Genomic DNA, 22444 nt, shown 5'->3' on the forward strand with positions numbered 1-22444 from the left:
CAAGTGCCTGGGCCATATTGGTCAGCATCGCCACTTTTTAAAGGGAAGGAACCCATCCCTGCCTATAGCCAGGTTCAGAACCCTGCGGGCCTGGCCCACAGCAGGTGACACATGAATTCTGCTGTGGGGATAGGAATCTCCTAGTGGCTTCACTGGTCCTGGACCCAATCCAGAGCCTGGTTGCTCAGGGGCTACTTCCCTGCTCTGCCCACCCCCCACATACATACCCCTGTACCCAGTTAAGTATTCTTCTGTCTTCACTGCATCTCAAGAGTACTTTCTTGAGAAAGAGAGAGAGAGAGAGAGACCTAAGTCCCCCCAGAGACCTCATTTAACCCTCACTCATGATAACATGGTTCTGCAGGCATTTATCCGATGTTTGTTACTTACCGGTTGTCTCATATCACACCACCAACCTCATGCTCACAGCTCTACCCCAGGCCTAGAGCCATGCAGGTACCCAGTAAGCGCTCACACAATCAGCCAGTCACTTCGGAAGGATGATGGGTTTCTGAGGCCAGTGGTAAACCTGCTGGATATATACATATGGCTCTGCTCTTAAGATCAGGATTTTAAAATGTTTGTTTGTTCCTTCTGAGCCAGGTCTGTCCACGACTACCTGAAGGGAGAGCCCTTCCATGAGTATCTGGACAGTATGTATTTTGATCGCTTTCTCCAGTGGAAGTGGTTGGAAAGGTGAGTGCTCCCCTGGCACAGCCCACCTACAGGTGTGTACCAATGTGTGTATGTGGCAGGGGGAGGGGGTACAGGTTTGCCACCTGAGTACTCATAAAAATCAGTTACCTCCATGGGTCCATGGTTCACATAAAATTAGCCACCCTGCTCCTATTGATTAAGTTCTTGGCTATTCTTCTAGAAATGCTCTGTGCTTATACATATATATGTGTATATGCAGGTTCACATACTCATAAATACATATTACTTACTCTTGCTTTTTTTGGTTCACTGCTTTTGTGAACCACATTCCCCCTCTGCCAGCAAATAAGGAACTGTCATATTCTTTGAATGAGTTGCAAATCCCTGATTTAGCTCAATCCCCTGTTGATGGACGTGGAGGTTGCTCTCAATTTTGTGTACAATCTTCCTTAAATAACTAATAGCTTTGTACATATATCTTCACGTACTTTCTCAAGTACATCCATAGAAATCCCTAGCAGCGGAATTTCTGGATCAGAAAGCACCGGTTTTAAACAGTGAGGCACCACTAAGTTGCCCTCCCAAACAGCTGTCCCCCATTTCCACTCCTGGCAGTGCCCCAGTGTCTGCTTCCCCTCAGCCTCATCGACACTGTTCTTGTGTTTTCCTGTCCAGTGTGTGAGCAGCAGGGTTTCCTTCTTATTTATCTTTTCATCTCCAATACTGGGTAAAACTGAGCATCGCTTCATGCTTTGCTACCTTTTCTCTGCCAAGTGCTCTCAGACACGGCAGTGACTTGGCCTGACAGATACAGCCTCCGTGTGACAGATGAGGAAGGAGAGCCATGGTGGCTTGCCTGGTCACACAGCAGGCCAGCAGTGTAGCCTAGGGGACCCCTGGTCCAGGACCCCCAGCACCAGGCTCTGCTCGCCACACCGTTCCAGGATTTGCAGACAAGGGGAATGCCTGCGTTAAATCCACGTTGGGCTCAGCTGCTAGACAAGGGCAGGAGCATCCTCTTCCCTGTGTCTGAGGCCTGGCACTCTCAGGCATCTGGGCGCCCTCTGGGCAAAGCAAGGAGCCATCTTGCTTCTCCCTGTCACCACTTTTGCTGGCCTGGTGCCCTGCAGATGCTTAGGAAGCTACAGGACGGGGACGCCCTAAAAGCCCCATCCATGACCCTTCCCTGGCCATGTCAGGAGGCCCAGAGGAGAACACCCTGCTCTGTACCACTAGGGAGACATTTCTCTCCACTCCCACTGGTGGGAATGACAGTTGAGCAGGAGACCGTCTTCTCTGTGGTCACTGGCCACCACTAGCCACCTCACTCATGTACGTCATGGCTCTGGGAGAGCCAGAGAAGTGAGGGGTCAGTGCAGACATCCCACTCAGGGCCCTGGAGTCCGTCCACAGCCTGGGTCTGAGTCCCACCTCTGCCTTCTCCAGAGGGACCTCGGGAAGGGCTGCTCACCCCTCCTTACCTCAGTTAACTTATCTGCGAGATGGGAATAATAATAGTGCCTGCCTCTGTAGGGCTTGGGTGTGGACGAGGTGAGGTAAGTGTAGTACATGCGTATAATAAGGCAAGTGCTCAAGAAAGGTCAGCCATCTGGCCCCAGGAAGTCCAGTGCTGGATCCAGTTGTGGCTGTCAGTGAGATCATCGGCGTCGCCCTTAAGCGTCTGGTATGGGAAGGAACGGCTGGCCCCCGTGTTTCTGGTGATCACAGGACAGACAGTCTGGTGGGGACGTATTCATCACCACCCTCCCGCACTGCCCCAGAGCCCTGGGCTGTGTGCCACACAACCTGATCCATGCCCACCTTCCTGGGGTTGAGACCCTCCATGTGAGCTCTGCAGCGGGCAGCCTGGGATTGCCAGCTCCAGGGCCATCACTTACCATCATGACCTTGGGCAACTCATTCCCCCTCTGAGCCTAAGCATGCTCACCTGCACAATGGGGACAGTCCCACCAACCAAGGCTTACCGTGTGAGAATTACTTTAGTGCTTGGGCCAGGCGCTTCAGGCAATGGGGACTGTTAGCATAAAGACCCCCAGAGGGGATGTGTCCTTTATTCTTAGAATTCTAATAGTGACATCTGACACACAGCAGCTTACAAAGAGCCTTGGGATGCAAATGCCTTTCAATATCCTTTTACGGAAGATATGTTTTATTGAAGGCTCAGAGAGGTTGATGGATCGGCCCTGGGCCACACAGCAAGGACCTGGCAAGGCCAGAACCCGAACCCACGGTCCTTCGATCAAGTCCTTCACCCTTATTCCACCCAGCACTCTGTTCTCGTAGAATCCTTAGCTGTGGCCACTGGTTTTGATCTTACTTGTCTGTACTGAACACTTGAAATGGAGAAACAGCCTTTTTAAATCCATGTGTTGACTGCGAAGAAGTTAGGCCCTTTCGTGGGCATTAAGTGTGGAAGCCACTAGGGCAGGACCCTGGCCTAGAAATGCCCCTAAATAACTGACAGCACCCCGCTTCCTCCCTTTCCTTTCCTTTCCTTTCCTTTTTTTTTCCCTTGCTAACAAGATCATGGCCTGTTCGTGCTGTACTGTTGAAATATTAAAGGGATTTTCTCCCTCCCAAGGTTAACCGAGAAATTCCTCGGAGACTGTATTACCCTCATTTCCCCTAGCAGAGGAGCTCTGTGGTAATGCCGACCGGCTGTTTGTTCTCCATGTATCGTAAACTGTTAGGCCCGGGCGCCTTCATGTGGTTTCGAGGGCAGCTGTAGAAACGCTTCCCGGGGCCGCACGGCGGAGGCAGCCGCACGGCAGGCTTCGCTGCAGCCCAGCCGCTCGTGTGCAGGACACGGGGCCGTGGAGAGTCCTGCGGAGGGTGGCCCTGTGCTCCCAGCGGGGAGATAATCAGGGAGCCGGGCCCCCCTCCTGAAGAAACAGAGACAGAGTGAGTCCGGGCACGTGAACTCCAGAGATGGGCAAGCTGGAGAGAGCCCGGGCTGGGGGCGGGGGGTGTTCGGGGCTGTCCTGAGAGAGGACCCAGCAGCAAGAAAGGTTGCGACAGAAGGTTCATTCAGGAGCTGCGGGGTGACCAGAGACTCACTGGTCTTTCTCCAGCTGCCCCGAGTACGTGGGCCAGTTCAGTCACACTCCAGTGTGGGCCCTGGTCAGGCCTCTGGGGTGGGGTGGGGGATGCTCAGAAAGAGTCCTGGAGGTCCAAGAGCTACGTGTGACATCCTAAAAGCGGATTGTTGTTTATCCATTCATGGTCCCAGGACACTTAGGTGTCTCCATCTCTTAGCCCTTGTGACTAATGCTGCAACGAGTGTGGGAGGTACACACAATGGAATATTATTCAGCCTTAAAAAGGCAGGAAATCCTGCCGTTTGTGATAACACGGAGGAACCTGGAGGACGTCTATGCTAAGTGAAATAAGCCAGACACAGACAGACTGCATGATCTGACTTAGACAGGGACTCTAAGATAATGTCCCAGTCATAGGAGCAGAGAGTGGATGGGCAGCTGCCAGGGGCTGGAGGGGTGGAGGATGTAAGGAGAGGCAGGTCAAGGGATGTAAGGTTCCAGTGGGTTCTGCAAGATAAATAAGGTCTGGAGAGCTGACGTAGTGATTGATGGGACTAGTTCACAGTACCGTGTCGCATGCTTGCAGTTGGCCAAGAGGGTAGATCTTAAGTGTTCTTACCGGGAAGAGAGAGGGCAAGAGGCAAAATGCTAATAACGACGGGAGGTGATAGAGAGTTAGCTTGGTTGTGGCGATCATTTCCCGGTGTGGACGTGTAGCAAAGCGTCACGCTGGATACCACTCAGTTACACCTCAAAGAAGCTGGGGGGTGAGGGAAGCGGATCATTTTTAACCAAACAGGCCTGTGATGAAAAAGCCCAAGCTGTCTGCACCGTGGAGTTCCTCGAGGCAATTTTAGATGACTGTTTGTTTATTTACTCCGGGAAGTCCCACCCTTGCCTCATGATCAGAGGATCTGTCTGATTAGACATTATAAACGGCTTTAGCTAATTAAAATGGGAGGCCGGGAGATACAAAGCAATGGTTACTTCATAAATACCGCTTTGGGCAGACGGGATCTCCTAGTGTTGTGGAGCCGGGGGGGGGGGGGGGGGGGGGGGGGGGGTGTTGCTAACGGGGCCCTGGGTGGTGGAAGGGCGGGGGTGCCTGGTAAAGGATGGCTGGCAGCCTTTCTCCCTAGGGACGGAGGTGGGCGGGCCGACCAGAGGTGCAGGTGCGGGAGGGGTGCTGCGTCCTCCCTGGGACACCGAACCCGAGGCTCCCGGGCCCCTCCCTTCTCCCTGCAGAGGGCGCGGCTTCTTCCTAAGCTTCGACACCTGACTTCCATCTGGGAGAGAAGGTGCGTGACAGCTTCAGTCCTCTGCTCTTCCCTCCAAGCCAGCCAGCCAGGGGACTGCTCGTGTCCCAAGCTGCAAAGGGCCGAGCGCGGGTGGCCGGGGATTTGAACACCCAGCCCCAGGGCAAGTCCTTGAGGGTCCCAGGCTTGGTTTGGAGGGCATGCTGTGCTGCTGTCTGTTTCGTGCGGAGTCTGCATGTCAACACCATGAGACCAATGTTGGATTCTTGTTTTTTTCCAGGCAACCGGTAACCAAAAACACTTTCAGGCAGTACCGAGTACTAGGCAAAGGGGGCTTTGGGGAGGTGAGTGAACATCCGTGTCTTCAGGTGGGAATTCTGTACTCCCACGGTCTCGGTCCCTTCTGTGCGCCTCGGGCACCCTGCGCCCCCTGGCGGAGAGGGAGGGTGAGGCGTGGGGCCTGGGAGAGGCTCCGCTCAGGTGGGAAAGGAGGCTGGTGGGATGGAGGTGCTCCTGGAGCCAGCCTCAGTCCGGGTTTGCATCAGGAGGGGAGAAACGGGTGTTCTTGGCTATCTTTGGAGGGAGGTGGAGGGCACGAGGGGCCCAAGCATCTTTTGGCCACATGATGCCGTTAACATGTGCTGCTGTCCTTTATCTGATCTTCCCGGTCTGCGAGGCAAGCCTTGTTATTCCCATTTTAGGGAGGAAGAAAGCTGAGGGTTGGAATGACCCAGCCAAGGTCACACAACTGAAAAGAGGTGGCAGCGAAAAGACGAGAACCCACATGCCCTGGCTCCCATTCTGCTGAATGATAAAGTCAGGGCTGTTGGGGGTCTGACACGAAAACAAACCTCTCTTACCAGCAGCTGGTGTTTGGAAGTCCCCAGTTAGCAACGGCTGCATCTGGGTGGAAGCTGGGGATGGAGAAACTCTAGTTGCCTCTGAGAGAAGGCCAGCACTTTAGCCCTCCGCTGGTCATCTAATCTCGGCGTAGTTGGTCACATATCTTGAAAAGCTAGGAAAGACCTAAGGGAAGAGGGACAGAAGCAAGGGGCACTGAGGTCAGCTCTTGAAGGCAGGGTCCGGGGCAGCAGTGGTCTGAGTCCAGGCTTCCTCCGGTCCCGGGACTGGAAGCACCCTTGGGCCAGGCTCTGGCACATTGGTTCCCAGCATCCTGGCCTCAGAGGACCCTGGGCAGCCCTTCACCTGTTCCGTACCTTTGGCCTCTCTCTTGCACCTCAGGTCTGTGCCTGCCAGGTTCGAGCCACGGGGAAAATGTATGCCTGCAAACGCTTGGAGAAGAAGAGGATCAAAAAGAGGAAAGGGGAATCCATGGCACTTAACGAGAAGCAGATCCTGGAGAAGGTCAACAGCCAGTTTGTGGTGAGTGGCCAGGGCCCAATGACGGGCCACCCTCCTGGTCCTGGTGAGCAGGGCTTCCGTCCCTCGGGAAAGGGGTGGTCGTCCAGTGTGCCGGGTCCCCATCCCCCAGGGAAGTGGAGCGCAGTGAGAGGATTAAGCAGCAGAAAGGCAGCTGGGCTTTCCATCCATCCCTCAAACTAGGCTGGCTCCCCTCTGTGTGGGACCAAGGCCTCTGTTCTCTAGAAGCACCTTGCAAACTCCCCAGTGGATAGAAGCACCCACTCTGGGCCCAGCCAAGGAGCTTTGTTTCCACAGATCCTCATAGGCTGGTTTCACCACGGGGAGACCTGAGAGTCAGTGTCCTGGAGAGGTTCATTGTGTTACCATGTCTCGCCCAGGCTCTGCTGCAGTAACAAAATACCCTCCAATTCAAGGTAGCCAGACACAACAAAGACCATTGTCACGCACGTGGAATCCAACCAGATCCCACCACCCTTCTCCGTCTTACATGTGCTTCACCTGGAGTCTTAAAAGTATATGCTGGGGGATGTGCCCAGGGACCCTTACTGCCTCCACCATGGGGATGCCCCCCACTCTGCCCACAGTCCATGGGCCAGAACAAGTCACTGCCAGGTCTAAGCCAGCTGCAGGGAAACATGGAAGAGGACGCGGGTGTTCAATCAGCAATCAGTCCCTCTGCCACATGTCACTATCAAACACCTGTACAAGGTAAAACCCATACAGCACAGGGAGGTACAGAGTACGAATAAAAGCCTCCCTCTTCAGGTAACCGTCCCAACAGGTCTGATTCATGCAGAGGCTTTAATATTTTTGACCAGTGGAGTCCTACCAGACATTTTAGGCTGCAGGGCTTTCCCCTTAAATTGTAAATCTTCTCCTGTGGCCACACCTATAGCTGTACCTCTTTTTTTTACGCTGTGAACCCTTCCCTGCCCCCGTCCAGCAAGGAGATAACCCATAATCTGTGCAGCCAGCCCCATGGGTACAGATCATTTCTGGTTTTTAAGCCACTGCAAACAAGGCTGCCGTGTCCACCCTTGACCATCCTTTTGGCGCATTTCCGTGAATGTGTCCGTAGGATGATGGATTTCTGGTGGAGGAATTATGGTGGCAGAGGGCGTGTGCATTTTCCCTTTGGTAGCAGTTCCCAAGAGGCTCTCTGTGAAGATTGTGCCGGTTAAACGCCCACCAGCTGTGTGTGAGAGCCAGAGATGCCATCAACCTAGCACTTTCATCAGTACCCAGAGGGTGTGGTTTTATCAGGTGACCCTCCAAGGGGGCAGGGGTGTGCACCTCTGGGTCTCATCTTAGGCTGCCCCCAGCCACCAGCCCCATCCTGGGGAGTGTGATGCGGCTGGGCTAGAAGCTAACGCCAGCCATCATTTTAACCATAGGCCTTTTTGAGTCCAGAACCTTCCTCTGAGCTGTCAGCCCCCTTCAGGGAGGACCATAGGTCATGCCTGGATGTTGCCAGTGGAACCCTCATCATTTAATGAAGAGGCAGTACTGGCTCTTGTCGGGCTGGTGATGGCGGGTGCTACCTGAGAGGAAAGGGCTGTGTGTCTGATAAATGTGGTGGCCCATCTTTCAGGGCATGGACCACCCTCAGCTGTGCCCTGTCCACTGCCCCTGGCAGGGAGTTCCCTCAGCGCCCTCCAGGAGCCCCTCCTTGGTACCATGGGCAGGTGCAAGAGGGTGAGCCAGCTCGGCAGCTGGCACTGAGCACAGTCCCCAGAGCCCTTGCGCTCAGCTCCCGTTCTGTTTGCTTTCCTCAGAAATAACTCCCCTTGTTCCTGGACTTTGCATCCAAGTTTATGGCCAGCTTGTCCCCAGCCTGCTCCGTGGTGAGCAGATTTCATCTGGGCTGGCTTCCTAAGTGGAGAAGGACAAGTACCACCCAGTGGCCTTTGCCTCAGACCCAGCCCTGCTGCCTCTCCCATAGCCCGTGGCCTCTGTCCATCCTGAGCAGCTGGTCTCCACCAACAAGGAACTAGGTCCTCCCTCTTAATGGTCCCTTTGACCAGACGTGTCCTGCATGCAAGAGGAGACAGTCTTTGCCAAACTGTGTTTCCTTTACAGAGTCCTGCTGGCCAGCTCCGCACCACACTCCCAGCATCCCTGCAGTAATAAGACCCCAGCCCGAAGGGCCTCTGGGCTCTGCTTTCCTGGACTGTCCAGCAAAGCAACCCATAGTCTTAACCAAATGAAGCATGCACATGTAAACACACAGGCTTCCTAAAAGGGCAGCATATTGGCCTGCTCTCCCCACTTTGCCTCCTCACCTAGAACCAGGTATCAGAAGGTACAAGTCCTTCGTCAGCCAATGGGCAGTGGGCAGAGGTGCCATGAGGCTGTCTGGGTGCAGGGCAGCAGCATGAAGCCGTGGAGGACCCCACGCCAGCCCTCCCTTCCCAGCCTCAAGGACTCTGAGGAAGAAGAGTGGTAGTGGATGGCAGTCGCCGGACCCTCACCATGGTGCTGTCTTGTGCTCCCAGGTCAACCTGGCCTATGCCTACGAGACCAAGGACGCGCTCTGCTTGGTTCTGACCATCATGAACGGGGGTGACCTGAAGTTCCACATCTACAACATGGGTAACCCTGGCTTTGACGAGGAGCGAGCCTTGTTTTACGCGGCAGAGATTCTCTGCGGCTTAGAAGACCTCCACCGGGAGAACACCGTGTACAGGTGAGCAGGCTCGCTGCCTGGTCCTGCCACCAGAGTCTGAGAGGCGGGCTGACCTTCCACATCCTAAGTCAAGTGGACACCCCTGCCCTGGGATTCAGGGCCTGGTCATTGCCAAAGAGACTCACCCTGGACCAAGTAAGTGAGGTAGCCACTTGGGCCAAGTATTTGAGGTGCTGTTCCCTCAGAACTGATGAGGATGGGCCAAGGCCACCGGTCCCTTCCAGCCCAGCCTGCAGGAAGCTCAGTGAGCTGGGCCCTGGGAAGACTTAGTAGGGTCACCACCACCAGGGACAGCAGAACTGACCTCGGTCCATCCCACTCCATCTGCCTTTATGGATTCCGCAGGTAGTGGTCTACAAACTTGTCTCACTGCCCCTCAAGGAAATCTGAAAACCTGTGTGCCCTTCTACGTTACAGAAACATCTGAAATAGTTCATGTGTTAACATAGTGGGTAATATTTTGAAACCGAGCAGTGACATCACTTTTTAAAGGTATCCAGTAGAATCTGCTGTAGCAAAGTGATTTCCACCATTATCCATTTTAAAAATGCATGAAAATTCTTTGAAGGTGAGGGATTCTCTGTCATTCTCTTCTCCACCCTCTCCCTCCCCCACAGAATGTTATTATGTCTTTTTTTTCCCCTAAAAGTCTGTCGTTGATCAGCATGCAGCTCTGAAATAGATGAATATGTATAAGACTTTTTAAAAAATTTCCTTTGACCACAGGCTTTAAATGTTAAAATAACTTATGTTGAGTTGCCGTTGTAATGATTATTAGTAGAACCCGTTTCTGAGCGGGATCCCAGGGGATTTTACACTCTGGAGCAGGGCACTGAAGTCATAGAGGCGGGAAGGAGCCTGGTCTCCTTCTGTCACTTGGAATCTGTGCCAGTGAGAAAGGGCAAGTGGGAGGGGAGACCCCAAAGAACGCCAGAATAGAGCATTCTCGTGTGGAGGACCTAGAAATGCATATTCTTGAAACCCGCAGCACACAAGAAGTCCCAGCGGGCGTGCACACCCCAGTATGAAGACCTTCGCCACACAGCTCTTGGCAGAGATGAGCTTGGGGAGTCCAAGAAGGTTTTGAAAACAAGAAGGAACCGTCTTGATGACTGCTTGTCCCCCCTCCATCTCCACATTTAGGCCTTTGTTCTGTTTTCATTCAAGTGAGAAGAGAAAAAAAAATTCCCTAAGGGTTGAAAAAAAGAACTCTCCACTTGATTGCTTTTCACTTAAAACAAAAAAGAAAGGCGGCCTTCCAAGTTCTAGCCCTTATTCTCGAGAAGAAGGGAACCACAGGGCCTCCCTGGCCTCCACCGCCCACCGCGGCCTCTCTGCGGGCTTGGGTTCTGGCCCGTGCCTGCCAGCCAGCTATCTTTCCAACCCTGTGGCTGCTGGCTTGCTAGGTACCGGCTCTTGCCCTTATTTGGAATTGTTAACACATCAACAGAATGCCAATTAAATAAGAGTGGCAAAGTGTTTTGTAATAAATAACTATGTACAAACCCATTATCACCTTGTGAGGCTGCCCCACTGGCTGCCCCACTGGAGTTGAACACAGTCACCATTTCCCGTGAGGACAGCTGCCATCAGTTAAATAAGCAAAGCCAGTTGGTTGAGAATGGGATCCTCGATCCAGATGCTAATGGCCTAACTGAGCTGCACCCGCTATCCTATTGGCTGTTCTTTTACCCCAGAGAGAACCTGCTACTAGTAAAGCCAGACATTTCCACTGCCTCTCTCCGGCAGTGGGGGTGGCGGTGGGGAGCGTGTTCTTATGAACAGCAATGGTGTCATCAAAGAGAAGGGACAGGAGGGACAGAAGGGTAGGGGCACACCTGCAGCTGTGCCTCGCTGCTGTGCTTTCTCCCAGGCTTGTAACTGTTGGAGTGGGGGATGTGCCAGGCTCCAGGGGTTCCCTTCCCAATAGGGGTCCCTCCTCGACAATTCTCTGCCCCAGTTCTACAGCTGGAGCTGTGTTCTCAGTAACTTCTCCAATTCCCAGGCCCCACTCTGCCTTCAGGGCATCTCAGGGCATCCTGTGGCCTCCAGGTGTTCCCAGGCCTGGAGGGGTCTCTCGCCACACCTACCAGAAGTCGTCTCCCCTCCTGGTGCCAGCAGCATGAGGACGGGAGCCGGGGCTGGCCTTTGCCTGACCCCTTCCCAGTCCTCTCCAGGGTCAGGAAGGTGCCTGGCAACAGCGGCATTTGTTTTAAATACTGGGAGGAGGGAAATTAGTCCAAGATTGTCTGGATCCAGAGAGAGACCAGACAGCCTGAGCCAGGAGGTTAGAAGGAAACACCGAAAGAGGACTGCCCAGATGCCATGCCCTGATGCTCAGAATGCCCACACTCACTTGCCATCTTTCCTTTTCAGAGATTTGAAACCCGAAAATATCCTGCTAGACGATTATGGTAAGTTGGGGAGCGGCTTGGGAGATCCCTTTCCTGCCCTGTAGCCAAGATGAGCCTCACAACCCAGAGGGAGCAACAGGCCTCCCAGCAGAGCCTGTTGGAGGCCCAGCCACGGGGCTGTGGGAGGACAGCGGGCGAGGAGGATCAACACCCATCCCCTCTCCCCAGTTCTGGGTACTTGGTGAAGAAGTAGCGTAGCTTGGCCAAAAGAGAGAGACAGAGAGAGAGCACCAACTGTGAGAAGTTGGGAATTTCAGAAATCCTGGGCAAGTAACTATTACACAATGTCCCTGCACCCTATCTTCCTTGCTTATGAAATGGAAATAGGGGACCTTGCTCTGCCCATTTCAGAGGGTGGGTGGGGGCGGTAGTGAGGCTCCAACAGGGCAGCTTGAAGGGAAACTACTTCACCAGCTACAGCCAGCTCTAGGTGTGCTCCGCGGTTTTTGTGCATTACCATCGCTCTTTTCCTCTGTGTGTGTGTGTGTGTGTGTGCGCACGCACGTGTACACACATGTAGGTTATGAGCAGCTACGTAATCCCTCAGAACTGTTTGGCCTCACACACCTGGGAAATGGTTTTCACACCCCGTTATCTGATTAGATCTTCCCTTCTCCGCAGAGGGGCCAGGGCCAGCATCCCTGTGCCCATTTGACATGACAGGATTGAGGCTCAGAGGAGCCAATCTGCCAAGGTCACCCAGCAGTATCAGTGGGGAGCTGAGACCAGAAACCAGAGGTCCCCCCAGACTGCCTCAGACACCAGGCAGCCCCAGGCAGAGGGGAGGGAGAAGGGGAGCCAGGTCATTAGGTGACCTGGAGGGAGGTTTGAGTGGGATGTCACCGTGTGGAGGAGTGGGCAGAGAGCCCCAGGCCTGCCCCCGCTCTTGGATGAGCCCAGTGCCCCCCGGCATCCTTGTTTCCTGCTGGTCTTAGAACTGTGCTCATGCCTGGTCTTCCCGATGGCTGGAGCTCGTGTGTTCTCGTCTCCTCAGTTTTGTCAGGGGCTGCTGAGCCAGGGAATCCACACCAGGGTCCAGGCTGTGGGGCAAGGAAGGGGGGCAGTTGTGGCCGTGACCCTGCCTGAGTGAGCCGCCCGGCAAGGCAACGAGACTGGGCGCTCAGTACTGTGTCATCTCAGGCTTTGGGGTCAGTCCTGGACTCAGTTCCAGCTCTCTGTCTCCCCAAGGCCCGGACAACTTCACTGTTTCTCCAAAGGGAGAACATAAAGGACCTCCGGAGATCAACAAGGGAGGACAGGGAGTTGCTTCCCAAATTGCTTTATAATTTTTCCCCTTAAGCAAATTGTAATATTTCAGGAGAATCTCACATTTTTCCCATGAAGCAATCCCAGAATCAGGCCAAGGCGTTTTAAACTTGGTGATCTCAGCCTTCCAAAAAGCCCATTAGGGCATTTTATGAGTAGGCCATCGTCCAGCCAAATGCAGGCATCCTTTCCTATCTTCATGTTTTCTCCCTGAAACGTAATGATTGACCCACTTCCCCTGACACCTGGACTTCCTCAAGGGTCTGCAGTCGCCCTGAGGTGGCTGACTGGGATGCCCCTCTTCGTGGACACGTAAAAACGCCGAGAGTCTGTGTGCCTTGCCCAGGGGCACACGGCAGGTCTGTGGCCCTGCCCAGGGTGGGCCACTCGTCCACACGACCATCCCAGGGACCCACTGACTCTGCTCTCCCCACTCAGGCCACATTCGGATCTCAGACCTGGGTCTGGCCGTGAAGATCCCCGAGGGAGACCTGATCCGCGGCCGGGTGGGCACGGTCGGCTACATGGGTGAGTGTGGGTGTGGCCCCTCCCTGAGCCCACCTCTGGCACCGCTGGCCTCTTTGTGCAACTACGACCAGCAGTAGAGCCACAGCAGGCAGTGGGAGGTTTTAGCCAGGGTCGGGGTGAATGTCAGGGCCCAGGGTTCAGCCTGCCTAACAGCTCTCTGAACCCCCCCACCCCAGCCCCACCTGCGCCTCAAAGCCAAGCCACTGTCAGCATCAGTGGTCAGTGCTTGGTGCACAGTGCTGCTCAGGGGAGGCTGATCTGAAGGTAGGGGGCTGGTGAGTTGGCAGGCAGCCGTTCAGGAAAGCGGTCACTAGGAAAGGTCCAGAAAGGAGCGCACGACCTGCTGTGTCACCAAGCTCGCTGCTAAGCAGAGACCAGCCTTAGGCTCCGTGTGCTGCCCCCAGCTCCTCACTGTGCACGCCTGCTTCAAGACTGTCACCCTGGGGCTGCAGGGAAGAGACCCAGAGCTACATCTGGTCCTCTGGAATGCCCCTTCCAATGAAGCACATCCCCTGGGCTTCCCTGTACGTGGCACCTCACACACATGTCCTCTCGCCCCAGGAGGTAGGGGGCTCCAGGAAGCACTGAGAGCTGGGGATGTTGTCCTCTGCCAGGCTCATGCCAATGGCACTCACATAGGATTCTGTATGTTGTCTCTGCCGCTAGAAGGTCCTTTTCAGATTGCGTGTCATTTGGGAACCTGTGGGGTGTGTATCTACATGTATGTAGTAGCTGTGTGTATACTCGTGCCAATGCTGATGGATGGGTGGATGGGTGGATGGATGGACGGACAGATGATAGAACAGTCAATTGATGTATCTGCACATCTTGGTGGACACCTGTGTCTCCTCTTGCGCGGAGTGTTGCACGCACCTGCAGGGCCTCTGTTATATGCATACTGGCACCTGTGTGGATGCATTTGCCTCTGGATGTTTGTGACCTGCCTGATGATGTGAAACTTATCTTTTTGCACTTTTTGGTTAATCTATGATTCGTTTTATCAAAGTAGTAGGGAAGCCATAGTGAGAGGCTGTTTCAATACTAGGTAAACTTAAAATCATCTTTACTTTGGGTGGACGCACTTTCATTCCTGGAAACAAATGTGTGTGTAGCGCCTACTATGTGTCAGGTGTCACACAGTAGGGACACAGCAGTGAGTAAAGCAGCTCAGATTCTAGTGGGGGAGACAGCAAGGGAAGAGGCCATTTCCATCCACTGTGGTCAGGCTTCTGAAGCCACAGTCAGAGCCCTTTAGGAGCACAGAGGAGAGCAGTCAGGGCAGGTGCCCTGGAGGAGACGGTGTTTATGGCAGAGGAAGCATGTCCTTGCCCTGAAGCCTTCTGTGAGCAACACCATGACTGCTGGGTGCAGATGCCCTGAGGCTCCATGGGTGTGAGTCACAGCCCTGGCCCCGCGTGCCCCAGCTCTCTCCCGCCACCAGCTGCCTCTCACCTCTCCTTGCTCCGCTTCTCTGCTCTCAGCTCCGGAGGTCCTGAACAACCAGAGATACGGCCTGAGCCCTGACTACTGGGGTCTGGGCTGCCTCATCTATGAGATGATCGAGGGGCAGTCACCATTCCGGGGCCGCAAAGAGAAGGTGAAGCGGGAAGAAGTGGACCGCCGGGTCCTGGAGACAGAGGAGACCTACTCCCAGAAGTTCTCTGAGGAGGCCAAGTCCATCTGCAAAATGGTGAGCTCCTGGTGAGCCAGACGCTCCCCCCTTGGGCTGGGTCTAGTGGCGTCTCCCTTCCTGCCTCCAGCCGAGGAGAGCAAACAGGCTGAAGGGAACAGGGACAAGGCATGTTGGGGCAGGAGGAGTGAAGCTCCCAAGCCAGAGGAGTGAGCACCCCTCATTGTGGCCTTGGGTGCTTAGCAGGGTGGGGTCTCCATGACCAGGGGAGGGGCTGAGGGAAACTGCTGAGATACCCTCCATCCATCTTGTTGGGTCGGCGCAGCGGAGAAAGGAGGTGATTCCAGCTGATTCCCCAAGGGATCCAGGGGCATCCCCTGCCCTTGACCTTGGCCCCCTGCAGCCTCAAACTCTGGATCCCCAGGCACAGGCTAAGGCGGGCAGGTGCCGGGCAGGTGGTGGGCTGGTGATGTTTTTCAGCCTTTGAGTGGGTTACAACCGAGTTTTCCTTCCACTACATGAACGCTGGCCGCACTAGCCCAGGTCCTGCCCAACAGCAGTGTATGGATAGTGGGATTTGGCCGTCCACGGGGAGGGCGCAGGTGGGGAGTGACGCCTAGACAGGCTGGGCGGGGAAGCTGGATGGAGGAAGTAGTGACAGGAGCCATCCAAAGCGAAGCTGGGAGTGCATCCACCCCTGGCCCGCTGTCCTTCCCCTCCACTCAGGCGGCCGCTCCTGGCCAGAGGCTTTGTCGGGGTGGGGGTGGGGGGAACGCATCCCAGTGTCTGCTGGCTCTCAGGCTCCCAAGTTCTGCTGTGTCCACTTGGGCTGTCCTCCCTCCAATGCCAGGCGCAGTGGTGCTGCACCCCCAAACCCCCCGCAACTGCCCTCCAGTGTGGCCATGTGGGGTCAAGAGGGCCTGAGCTCCGGGTACCCGTGAGCCACAGACTTCCTCTCCCTGGGGCACTGCTGCGCCTGGAGCCGCAGATGAGCAGGGGTGAGGCTGCCGTCCCTGCCACCCCTGACTCATGTACATAAACCACGAAGAGCTGGCCCCAGGAGCTGATTAAAGTAGCCACGCTTCCGCTTCCAGAACAGCCCAGGCTGCACTGTTAGAGGCCCGGGAACCAGGTGGCGCAGCTCCTCGCCCTGAGGAGGCCCCTCTCCGGGAGCCATCTACCCGCTGCTCGACCCCTTCCTCTTACCAGCTTCAGTCTGATGTCACAGAGCCATGGGAAGAAGGATTTGGGGCAAGAGCTTCCATTTGACCACTTCCAAAAAAGAGGAACCATAGATCTGCCTTCCACATGTGTGGGAGGTGCTCAAGGAGGGATGGCGTGTTCACACGCAGACACACCCAGGCCGCTCGGCCTGTGGCCTGGCCTGCAGCCGGCACTCGCCTGCATGCCCGGGCCTCCCAGGAATCCAGGTGTCACAGCAGCCAGCGGGGAGGGGGACAGGATGAGCAAGGCAGAAGCCAGGTGGGTGGAAATTTGGGGTTCTAAGGATGTTTGAAAACTAGGGTTGGGGGGTTGCCCATAAGACGTGGTTGTGGAGGCAAGGCGTCTCTCCGGCGGGACCAAGCCCGGCAGGGATAGAAGAGGGAGATGACCAGCCGTGGTCAGAGCATCACCGGAGGTCCCGAGTCAGGTGCGGGGGCTCAGAGAAGCAGAGCAGCCGGGGCAGGACATGGGACGTGCTGAGAGGACGGAGAGGGCGCCTCCCTGCCCTCCCTTGCCCCTGTCTTTGGTGCGGCTTTGGGGCTCCGGGACCAGGGGCACTGCCGGCCCTCTGCTGCCCCCTGCTGGCCACCCAGGGAAAGGTGGCGGCTGAGCCTGGGGCCCTGGGCCAACCTTGGCCCATGGTGTCAAGTGTCAAACCAGTGTCCCCTCATCTTTCTCTGCTGGAAGAACCTTTGCCTTTTGGCCTTGCTTCACCCTCTCAGACATGACCATGAGGTCTTAGGATTCTAGTCTTGGGGCTTCCTGGCCACCCCTCACCCCATCCGGTCTGGTCCAGCAGCCAGGCTTGCCCTGTCCCCTCCAAGAGGTGCCAGCTGGGGACACAGCAGGGCCTGACTCCAAGGAAACCATGAAGGCTTGGGCACATCAGGCTGTTTCTAGACTCTGGCAGCCCCAGCCCTGCCTGTCTAAGAAGGCCGCTCCACAAACAGCAAGGAAGCTGGTCCCCAGCCGCCAGCTGCTTCCCCCGTTCCATCTTGGCAGCCACAAGACTCTCTCCACTGCCCTGGGGTCCAGAAATTCGTGTGTCTCACTGCCCTGGCGCCCCTGGTCCAGTCCTTAGACCCAGCACTGCTCCCCCCTCAGGCCCTCCCTCTGGCCCTTCAGCCACCTCAGCCTCAGCAGCCCTCCAGCCCATCCCTTCTCCTCCAGGAAGCCCACCCTGCCTGCCCCACTCGCCCAGCTCACTGCCACCTCTCTCTCTTGCTTCTCCCGGTGGACACCCAATGTCAGGGTTGCAAACAGGCAGCGTGTCAGTGGGTGTTCATCCTGCACAGTGTTTTAGAAAGAGGTGAATGGCGAGTTCATTGCTAAGATTTAAAGTTGGAGAGATTTCACATAAAAACCTGGATTTTCAGCCCTGGGCCCCCGCAGGAGCTGATGGGTAGCCTGGCAGGGTCCACCCAGCCCACTTGGCCTTCACGGTCCTTGTCCCTGTCTTTGTGTGGCCGGCCCCTGCAGGCCCTGGGGTCTACAGCTGGGAGGGTCCAGCCTCTACCCAAGGAGTTCTGATTTCTCAGAACAGGGAAGCACCTGGCCCAGCAGAGCCGATTCCTGGAGCCTTTATGGAAACACAGAACCCCTAGAGAAGAGAAGCTGAGGCCCGGAGCCACCAGGTCACTGGGCAAAACCTGCCTGGGCCGCAGGTTGACAGCGATTCTCATGGCTCAGTCCTTTCTAGGCTGTGACCTGGTGCTTGTCCCGGTGCTGCCTTTGATTCCTCTGTTTGAAGGGAAATGGGGGGACCGGGGAATGGTTCCTGGAAGCCTCCCCCTCCAGACTGTGAGGCCCAGGAGGCCCGCCTGCCCACTGGCTGTGCACTGCAACCCCAGCCCACACAGCTAGCAGCAAATGCGTGCGGAAGGAAAGCACACAGAGGGGGCCAGGTATTGGGGGAAGAGGGACGGGACTCCCTCTGGGGTGCACGCCATCCACCCTGATTTTAATCTCAAAGCAGTGAGTCCAGCAGCATGCCAGGTGCAGTGCTCAGTGGCGCCGGGGGGAGGGAAGCACAGGCCGGGACACCTGGATAGTGGCGGAGGGGCTGGCGCTGGGTGGTCAGCTGGTGGGCCTCCAGCATCCCAGCCTGCCCCTCCCCGCCCCCTCCCAGCCCCGTCTCCCCTCCCCCCTGCCCTCCTGCTCACTTCCCTGCCTCACTCACACCTTTAGGCATCTGGCCTGGCTGTCTCTACTGCAGCCTCCTCTCCTATGAACGTTCCCACCTCTTGATTCTGATGAAGACACTCCTCTACCTTGACCATCTGTGGCTCCTCACTACCTCCAGATCAGAGTCCTCCTAACCTGGCCTCAAGACCCTCCAGCACTCTCCCCAGCAAGCCCCTTTCATCCCATCCCCTGCACCCTCATCCTTCACCCTAACTCAGAGACAGGTGTTCCCCAAGCCCTCCCTGCAGGTCTCTACCACCTGTTTTTCCTGGCACAGTGCCACCTCCCCACTTCTGGAAAGCCTGTTGCAATTGCCCTTTCCCTGGGAAGCCTCCCGGACAGCCAGCCGGCAGCCAGTTTGTGTTCCCCTGCCACTGCGGTGTCGTACTTGTATTGCCTTGATGGGTCCTCTGAACATGATCTTGCTGAGGCCAGGTGCTCGGTGCCCCTCCTCCCTCTCAGCCCCAACCAGGCACATGTCTACAGGGTACTTGGGAGCAGAGTAAAGGAATGAGTGAGGCCCACAGAGACGGTCCTTGCCCTTTGTAGCTCGCCTGTAGTGGGAGAGGTAAAGCAATGCGGCAAACATTAGTGGCACCAGGAGTAGCAGGTCCTGGGGCAGACCCCCTCGGGGAGGACAGACGGGACTCCTGCCCTCCTGCCCACTCCAGGCCTCTAGGCGCGCCTCGAGTGCGGGACCACACTGCAGCAAGGTCTGAGCGGGCTGGGCAGTGTCCGTTGGGTGCCTGGGGGTGGCACGGGCTCACAGAGGCTGGAGGAGGGACGTGTCCTCAGGGGCATACTTGGGAAAGGAGATGAGCACAGGTGCCCGAAGCCCCTGAGCCCCCCCGAGCCTTCAGCCGGGAGGAAAGGCCCATCAGGCATGACCTCTCGGGGCTCTCTTGTCACAGCTGCTCACCAAAGATGCAAAGCAGAGACTGGGCTGCCGGGAGGAGGGGGCTGCGGAGGTCAAGAGACACCCCTTCTTCAGGAACATGAATTTCAAGCGCTTAGAAGCCGGGATGTTGGACCCTCCCTTCATTCCAGACGTGAGTCGCTCCCTGAGCCCAGGCTGAGCCTGTGCACCTGCTCACGTCCATGCTGGGGCCCGTGGGTGGGCGAGAACAGGGGTGTTAGCGCTCGGACAGCCACAGCGCGGTTCTGGTGCCCGGCACCGTGGCGGGCACTCACACCAGCTCGTGGGTGCAGGTGCTTCTACGGCCCCCACTTTGCAGGTGGGGAGACCGAGGCCTATTGGGATGTGCGGTTTCCCCAGAGTTCCTAAGCACCCCAGCTGGGAGCCCAGCCAGACCTGTGGGGCAGCAGAGCCAAGGTGCCCCGTAATGTGAGAAGGGCCGGGCGGTCCTCCGGGGCCCCCCGCATTCCTTCTCTCTGGAGGGTGGGCTTCCACCATCCTGGCCCTGTGGGCTTCGAGGGAGCGGGGCTCCCCGGAGGTGCCGAGGGACGTGAGGTCCGAGAGGGCGTGTTGTGTCACCGCACCGCGGCCCCAGCCTGGAGAGCGGGGCGAGCGGCGGCCGGCAGAGGGTGATGGTGGGAAGGAGCCCCTCGGCAGAGCTGTGAGAGGGAGCGGCAGGGTCCCCGGAAAGGCGCCCCCCGCCCCCATCAGAACCCGAGTGACCGAGCGCTCTGGCCGCAGCCCCGCGCCGTGTACTGCAAGGACGTGCTGGACATCGAGCAGTTCTCCACCGTGAAAGGCGTCAACCTGGACCACACGGACGATGACTTCTATTCCAAGTTCTCCACGGGCTCCGTGCCCATCCCCTGGCAGAGCGAGGTGAGCAGGGTGGTGGCCGTCCGAACCTGGGGGACAAGGGATGGACACGGTGGTCTAGGGGACTGTCTCGGGAAGTCCGGCCGGGAGAGGGGAGGCTGGAAGCACAAGTGGTTGAGCTGGGGGGGATACAGGAGGGGCCCTGACAAAGAGGAAGGGTGCAGAGCATGTGGGGTGACCTGGGCTTGGGTGGGGCGAAGGGGGAGATGAGGGCTGGGTCTGGACGATGAGCACACCCCAGAGGACGGCTTCTGCTCCCTCAGTGGAGGCAGCTCGGGGAGGCCAGCAGGGGAGAGGTAGGGGCAGGCGGGGAGCGGTCTGGGCCGCAGGGGCCCCTGAGGGATGCGGGGCGGGGGGAGGACCTATGGGGAGCAGGCTCAGGGCAGGGTGGCGGCCGCTGGGACTCCTGTCCAGCCAAGACGACTAACGCAGCCCCTCACGCCACCCTGGGGCTCCTCCTCCAGATGATAGAAACCGAGTGCTTTAAGGAGCTGAACGTGTTTGGACCTAACGGTACCCTCTCACCGGACCTGAACAGAAGTCACCCTCCAGAACCGCCAAAGAAAGGGCTGCTCCAGAGAATCTTCAAGCGTCAGGTGAGGGACGCCCCCTCCGTGCCCGGCTGTCCCGGCGTCGGCCCCGGGATGCCCCAGGCCCAGGTACTTCCCCGAGGCCGGAGCTGCGGCCTCCTCCCTGCATGTGGGGTGTGGGAGACGGGGGTTAGGGTGGGAGGCCGCAGCCTGCCCGAGCCCCTGAGACCCGCCGGGTTGGGGGACCCGCAGGGGCCGGCCCAGAGCTCGCCTTTCATCAGGGCTTCTCAGCCCCGGCACCGTGGACGTTCTGGGTGAGTTCTCCGTCCCGGGGGCCGCCTCGTGCCCTGGAGTGCCCTTAGCAGCCTCCGTGGCCTCTACCCACCAGGTGCCAGCAGCGCCCCATCCTACCCCGCCCCCGCTGTACCAATCGGAATGTCTGCAGACCTTGCCCAGTGTCCTCTGGGGCCGACATCTCCCTGACAGAGAACTCACTGCCCCGTGTGGCCATTGTAGGGCCTCAAGTCCTGTGGGTACCAACTGCACGTTAGAGAAAGTAGGCAGGACAGCTGCGGGGAGGTGATCCCGGGGAGCCTCAGGGCTCCTGGGGTGGGGCCTCCAGAGTTGGATGCCGCGCCCTCCGGCTGGCAGCAGAGAAGACTCTGCCCCTTAGGAAAAGGCAGTCTTCCTCAGAGCCTGTCCCTGGATTGAGGGTTCAGTGTGGGCCAAGTGGAAGAAGTGTCCCCATGGGCCGGTGAGGGACCCCTGAGGCCCTCACTTCCTCCCCTTGCCCCAGGAGGCCAGAACCGCACCCCCTCCTGGCCTGGCCCATGTGTCCATCCCACGGCCCTGAGTCTCCTGTTCTTTACACTCCCGTCTCCCCAGGAGGATGAAGGAGAAGAGGCAGGGCATCCCAGCTCCCCCACCCCCACCCCATAACAGGATGGGGCAGCTGTTGAGTGCTTTTTGAGGGCCTCTCTTACTTACTCTCCACAGAAGCCTTAATTCAACCATTTGGCTGTTCAGCCAGGATGTATCAAGTGCCTACTGGGTGCAAGTCTGTTTTCCCAGGATTTGAGATGCAGCAGCAAGCCAAACCGGGATCCCTCCTTTTGGGGCATCCTAGTGCAGCGTGAGCCTCAGATGTGCTACCATGACCCCACTTCCAGATAGAGAAACTGAGGCTGAGGGGGGGATTCAGGGAACTTGCCTAGGGCCACACGGCTGGTGAGCCCACAGGGGGGATCTGGGGATAGTGACAGGAGGCACAGATCATGCACGTGGAGAGAAAATGCAGACTGAGGACAAGTTTGGGGTTTTATCTGAAAGCTTCGTGCATCCTATCCCCAAATATTTCTGTTCATATACTATAAAAATAGAATTTTTAAATGCTTCCACCAACTAAAATTGAAGTTCCCCAAAGGAAGGACCTAAGCCCTCACCACTGAGTCCCTAGCATGTCCTTAGGTCCAGGGAGAAGCACTTGCTGGGGAGACCTGGGGTCTCACAGACCCGGGGTCTGAATGTGGCCCTGCCACTTCCCGCCTCTGTGGGCCCTCCGGAAAGGTCAGGGCCCAGAGCCCGCGAGAGGACGGAGTGAGGTAGAGGTCGGTGGCCCTCAGCAGAGCACCCAGCACCCCCGGCAGATGCCCTGGGCCTCTCCTCCTCCTCCTCCCTGCAACATGCAGGGCCTGCGCCCAGGGGATGCCAGGAGGGTGCCAAGAGCACTAATGACAAGCAGCTCGTGGTTCCCGGCTCAGGCGCTCGCCCGAGGCCTCTCTACGCACAGCCTCGCCTCATGCTCCACCGGCCCGACACAGAAGCCGCTCTTAGCC

The 22444-nt window shown here is 57.1% G+C and overlaps 1 protein-coding gene across 5 annotated transcripts in view; it reads left to right on the plus strand.

Annotated features, from left to right (window-relative positions):
* GRK5 (G protein-coupled receptor kinase 5) overlaps positions 1 to 22444 on the plus strand; it is a 212296-nt gene that overhangs the window by 185150 nt on the left and 4702 nt on the right. For 3 of the 5 annotated variants that reach the window (XM_038578947.1, XM_038578950.1, XM_038578949.1), the window contains 10 exons: positions 604 to 696; positions 5253 to 5316; positions 6215 to 6355; positions 8851 to 9041; positions 11418 to 11455; positions 13160 to 13249; positions 14731 to 14939; positions 19199 to 19336; positions 19945 to 20082; positions 20544 to 20738. In XM_038578947.1, the coding sequence (XP_038434875.1) occupies positions 604 to 696; positions 5253 to 5316; positions 6215 to 6355; positions 8851 to 9041; positions 11418 to 11455; positions 13160 to 13249; positions 14731 to 14939; positions 19199 to 19336; positions 19945 to 20082; positions 20544 to 20738 (1297 nt within the window). Of the gene's footprint in view, positions 1 to 603; positions 697 to 4891; positions 5015 to 5252; positions 5317 to 6214; positions 6356 to 8850; positions 9042 to 11417; positions 11456 to 13159; positions 13250 to 14730; positions 14940 to 19198; positions 19337 to 19944; positions 20083 to 20543; positions 20739 to 22444 lie in introns of those variants that run through there. The other 2 variants (XM_038578948.1, XM_038578951.1) reach the window with 2 other exon arrangements.

The sequence above is a fragment of the Canis lupus genome, chromosome 28 (genome assembly GCF_011100685.1).
Source record: "Canis lupus familiaris isolate Mischka breed German Shepherd chromosome 28, alternate assembly UU_Cfam_GSD_1.0, whole genome shotgun sequence".
Lineage (NCBI taxonomy): Eukaryota > Metazoa > Chordata > Mammalia > Carnivora > Canidae > Canis > Canis lupus.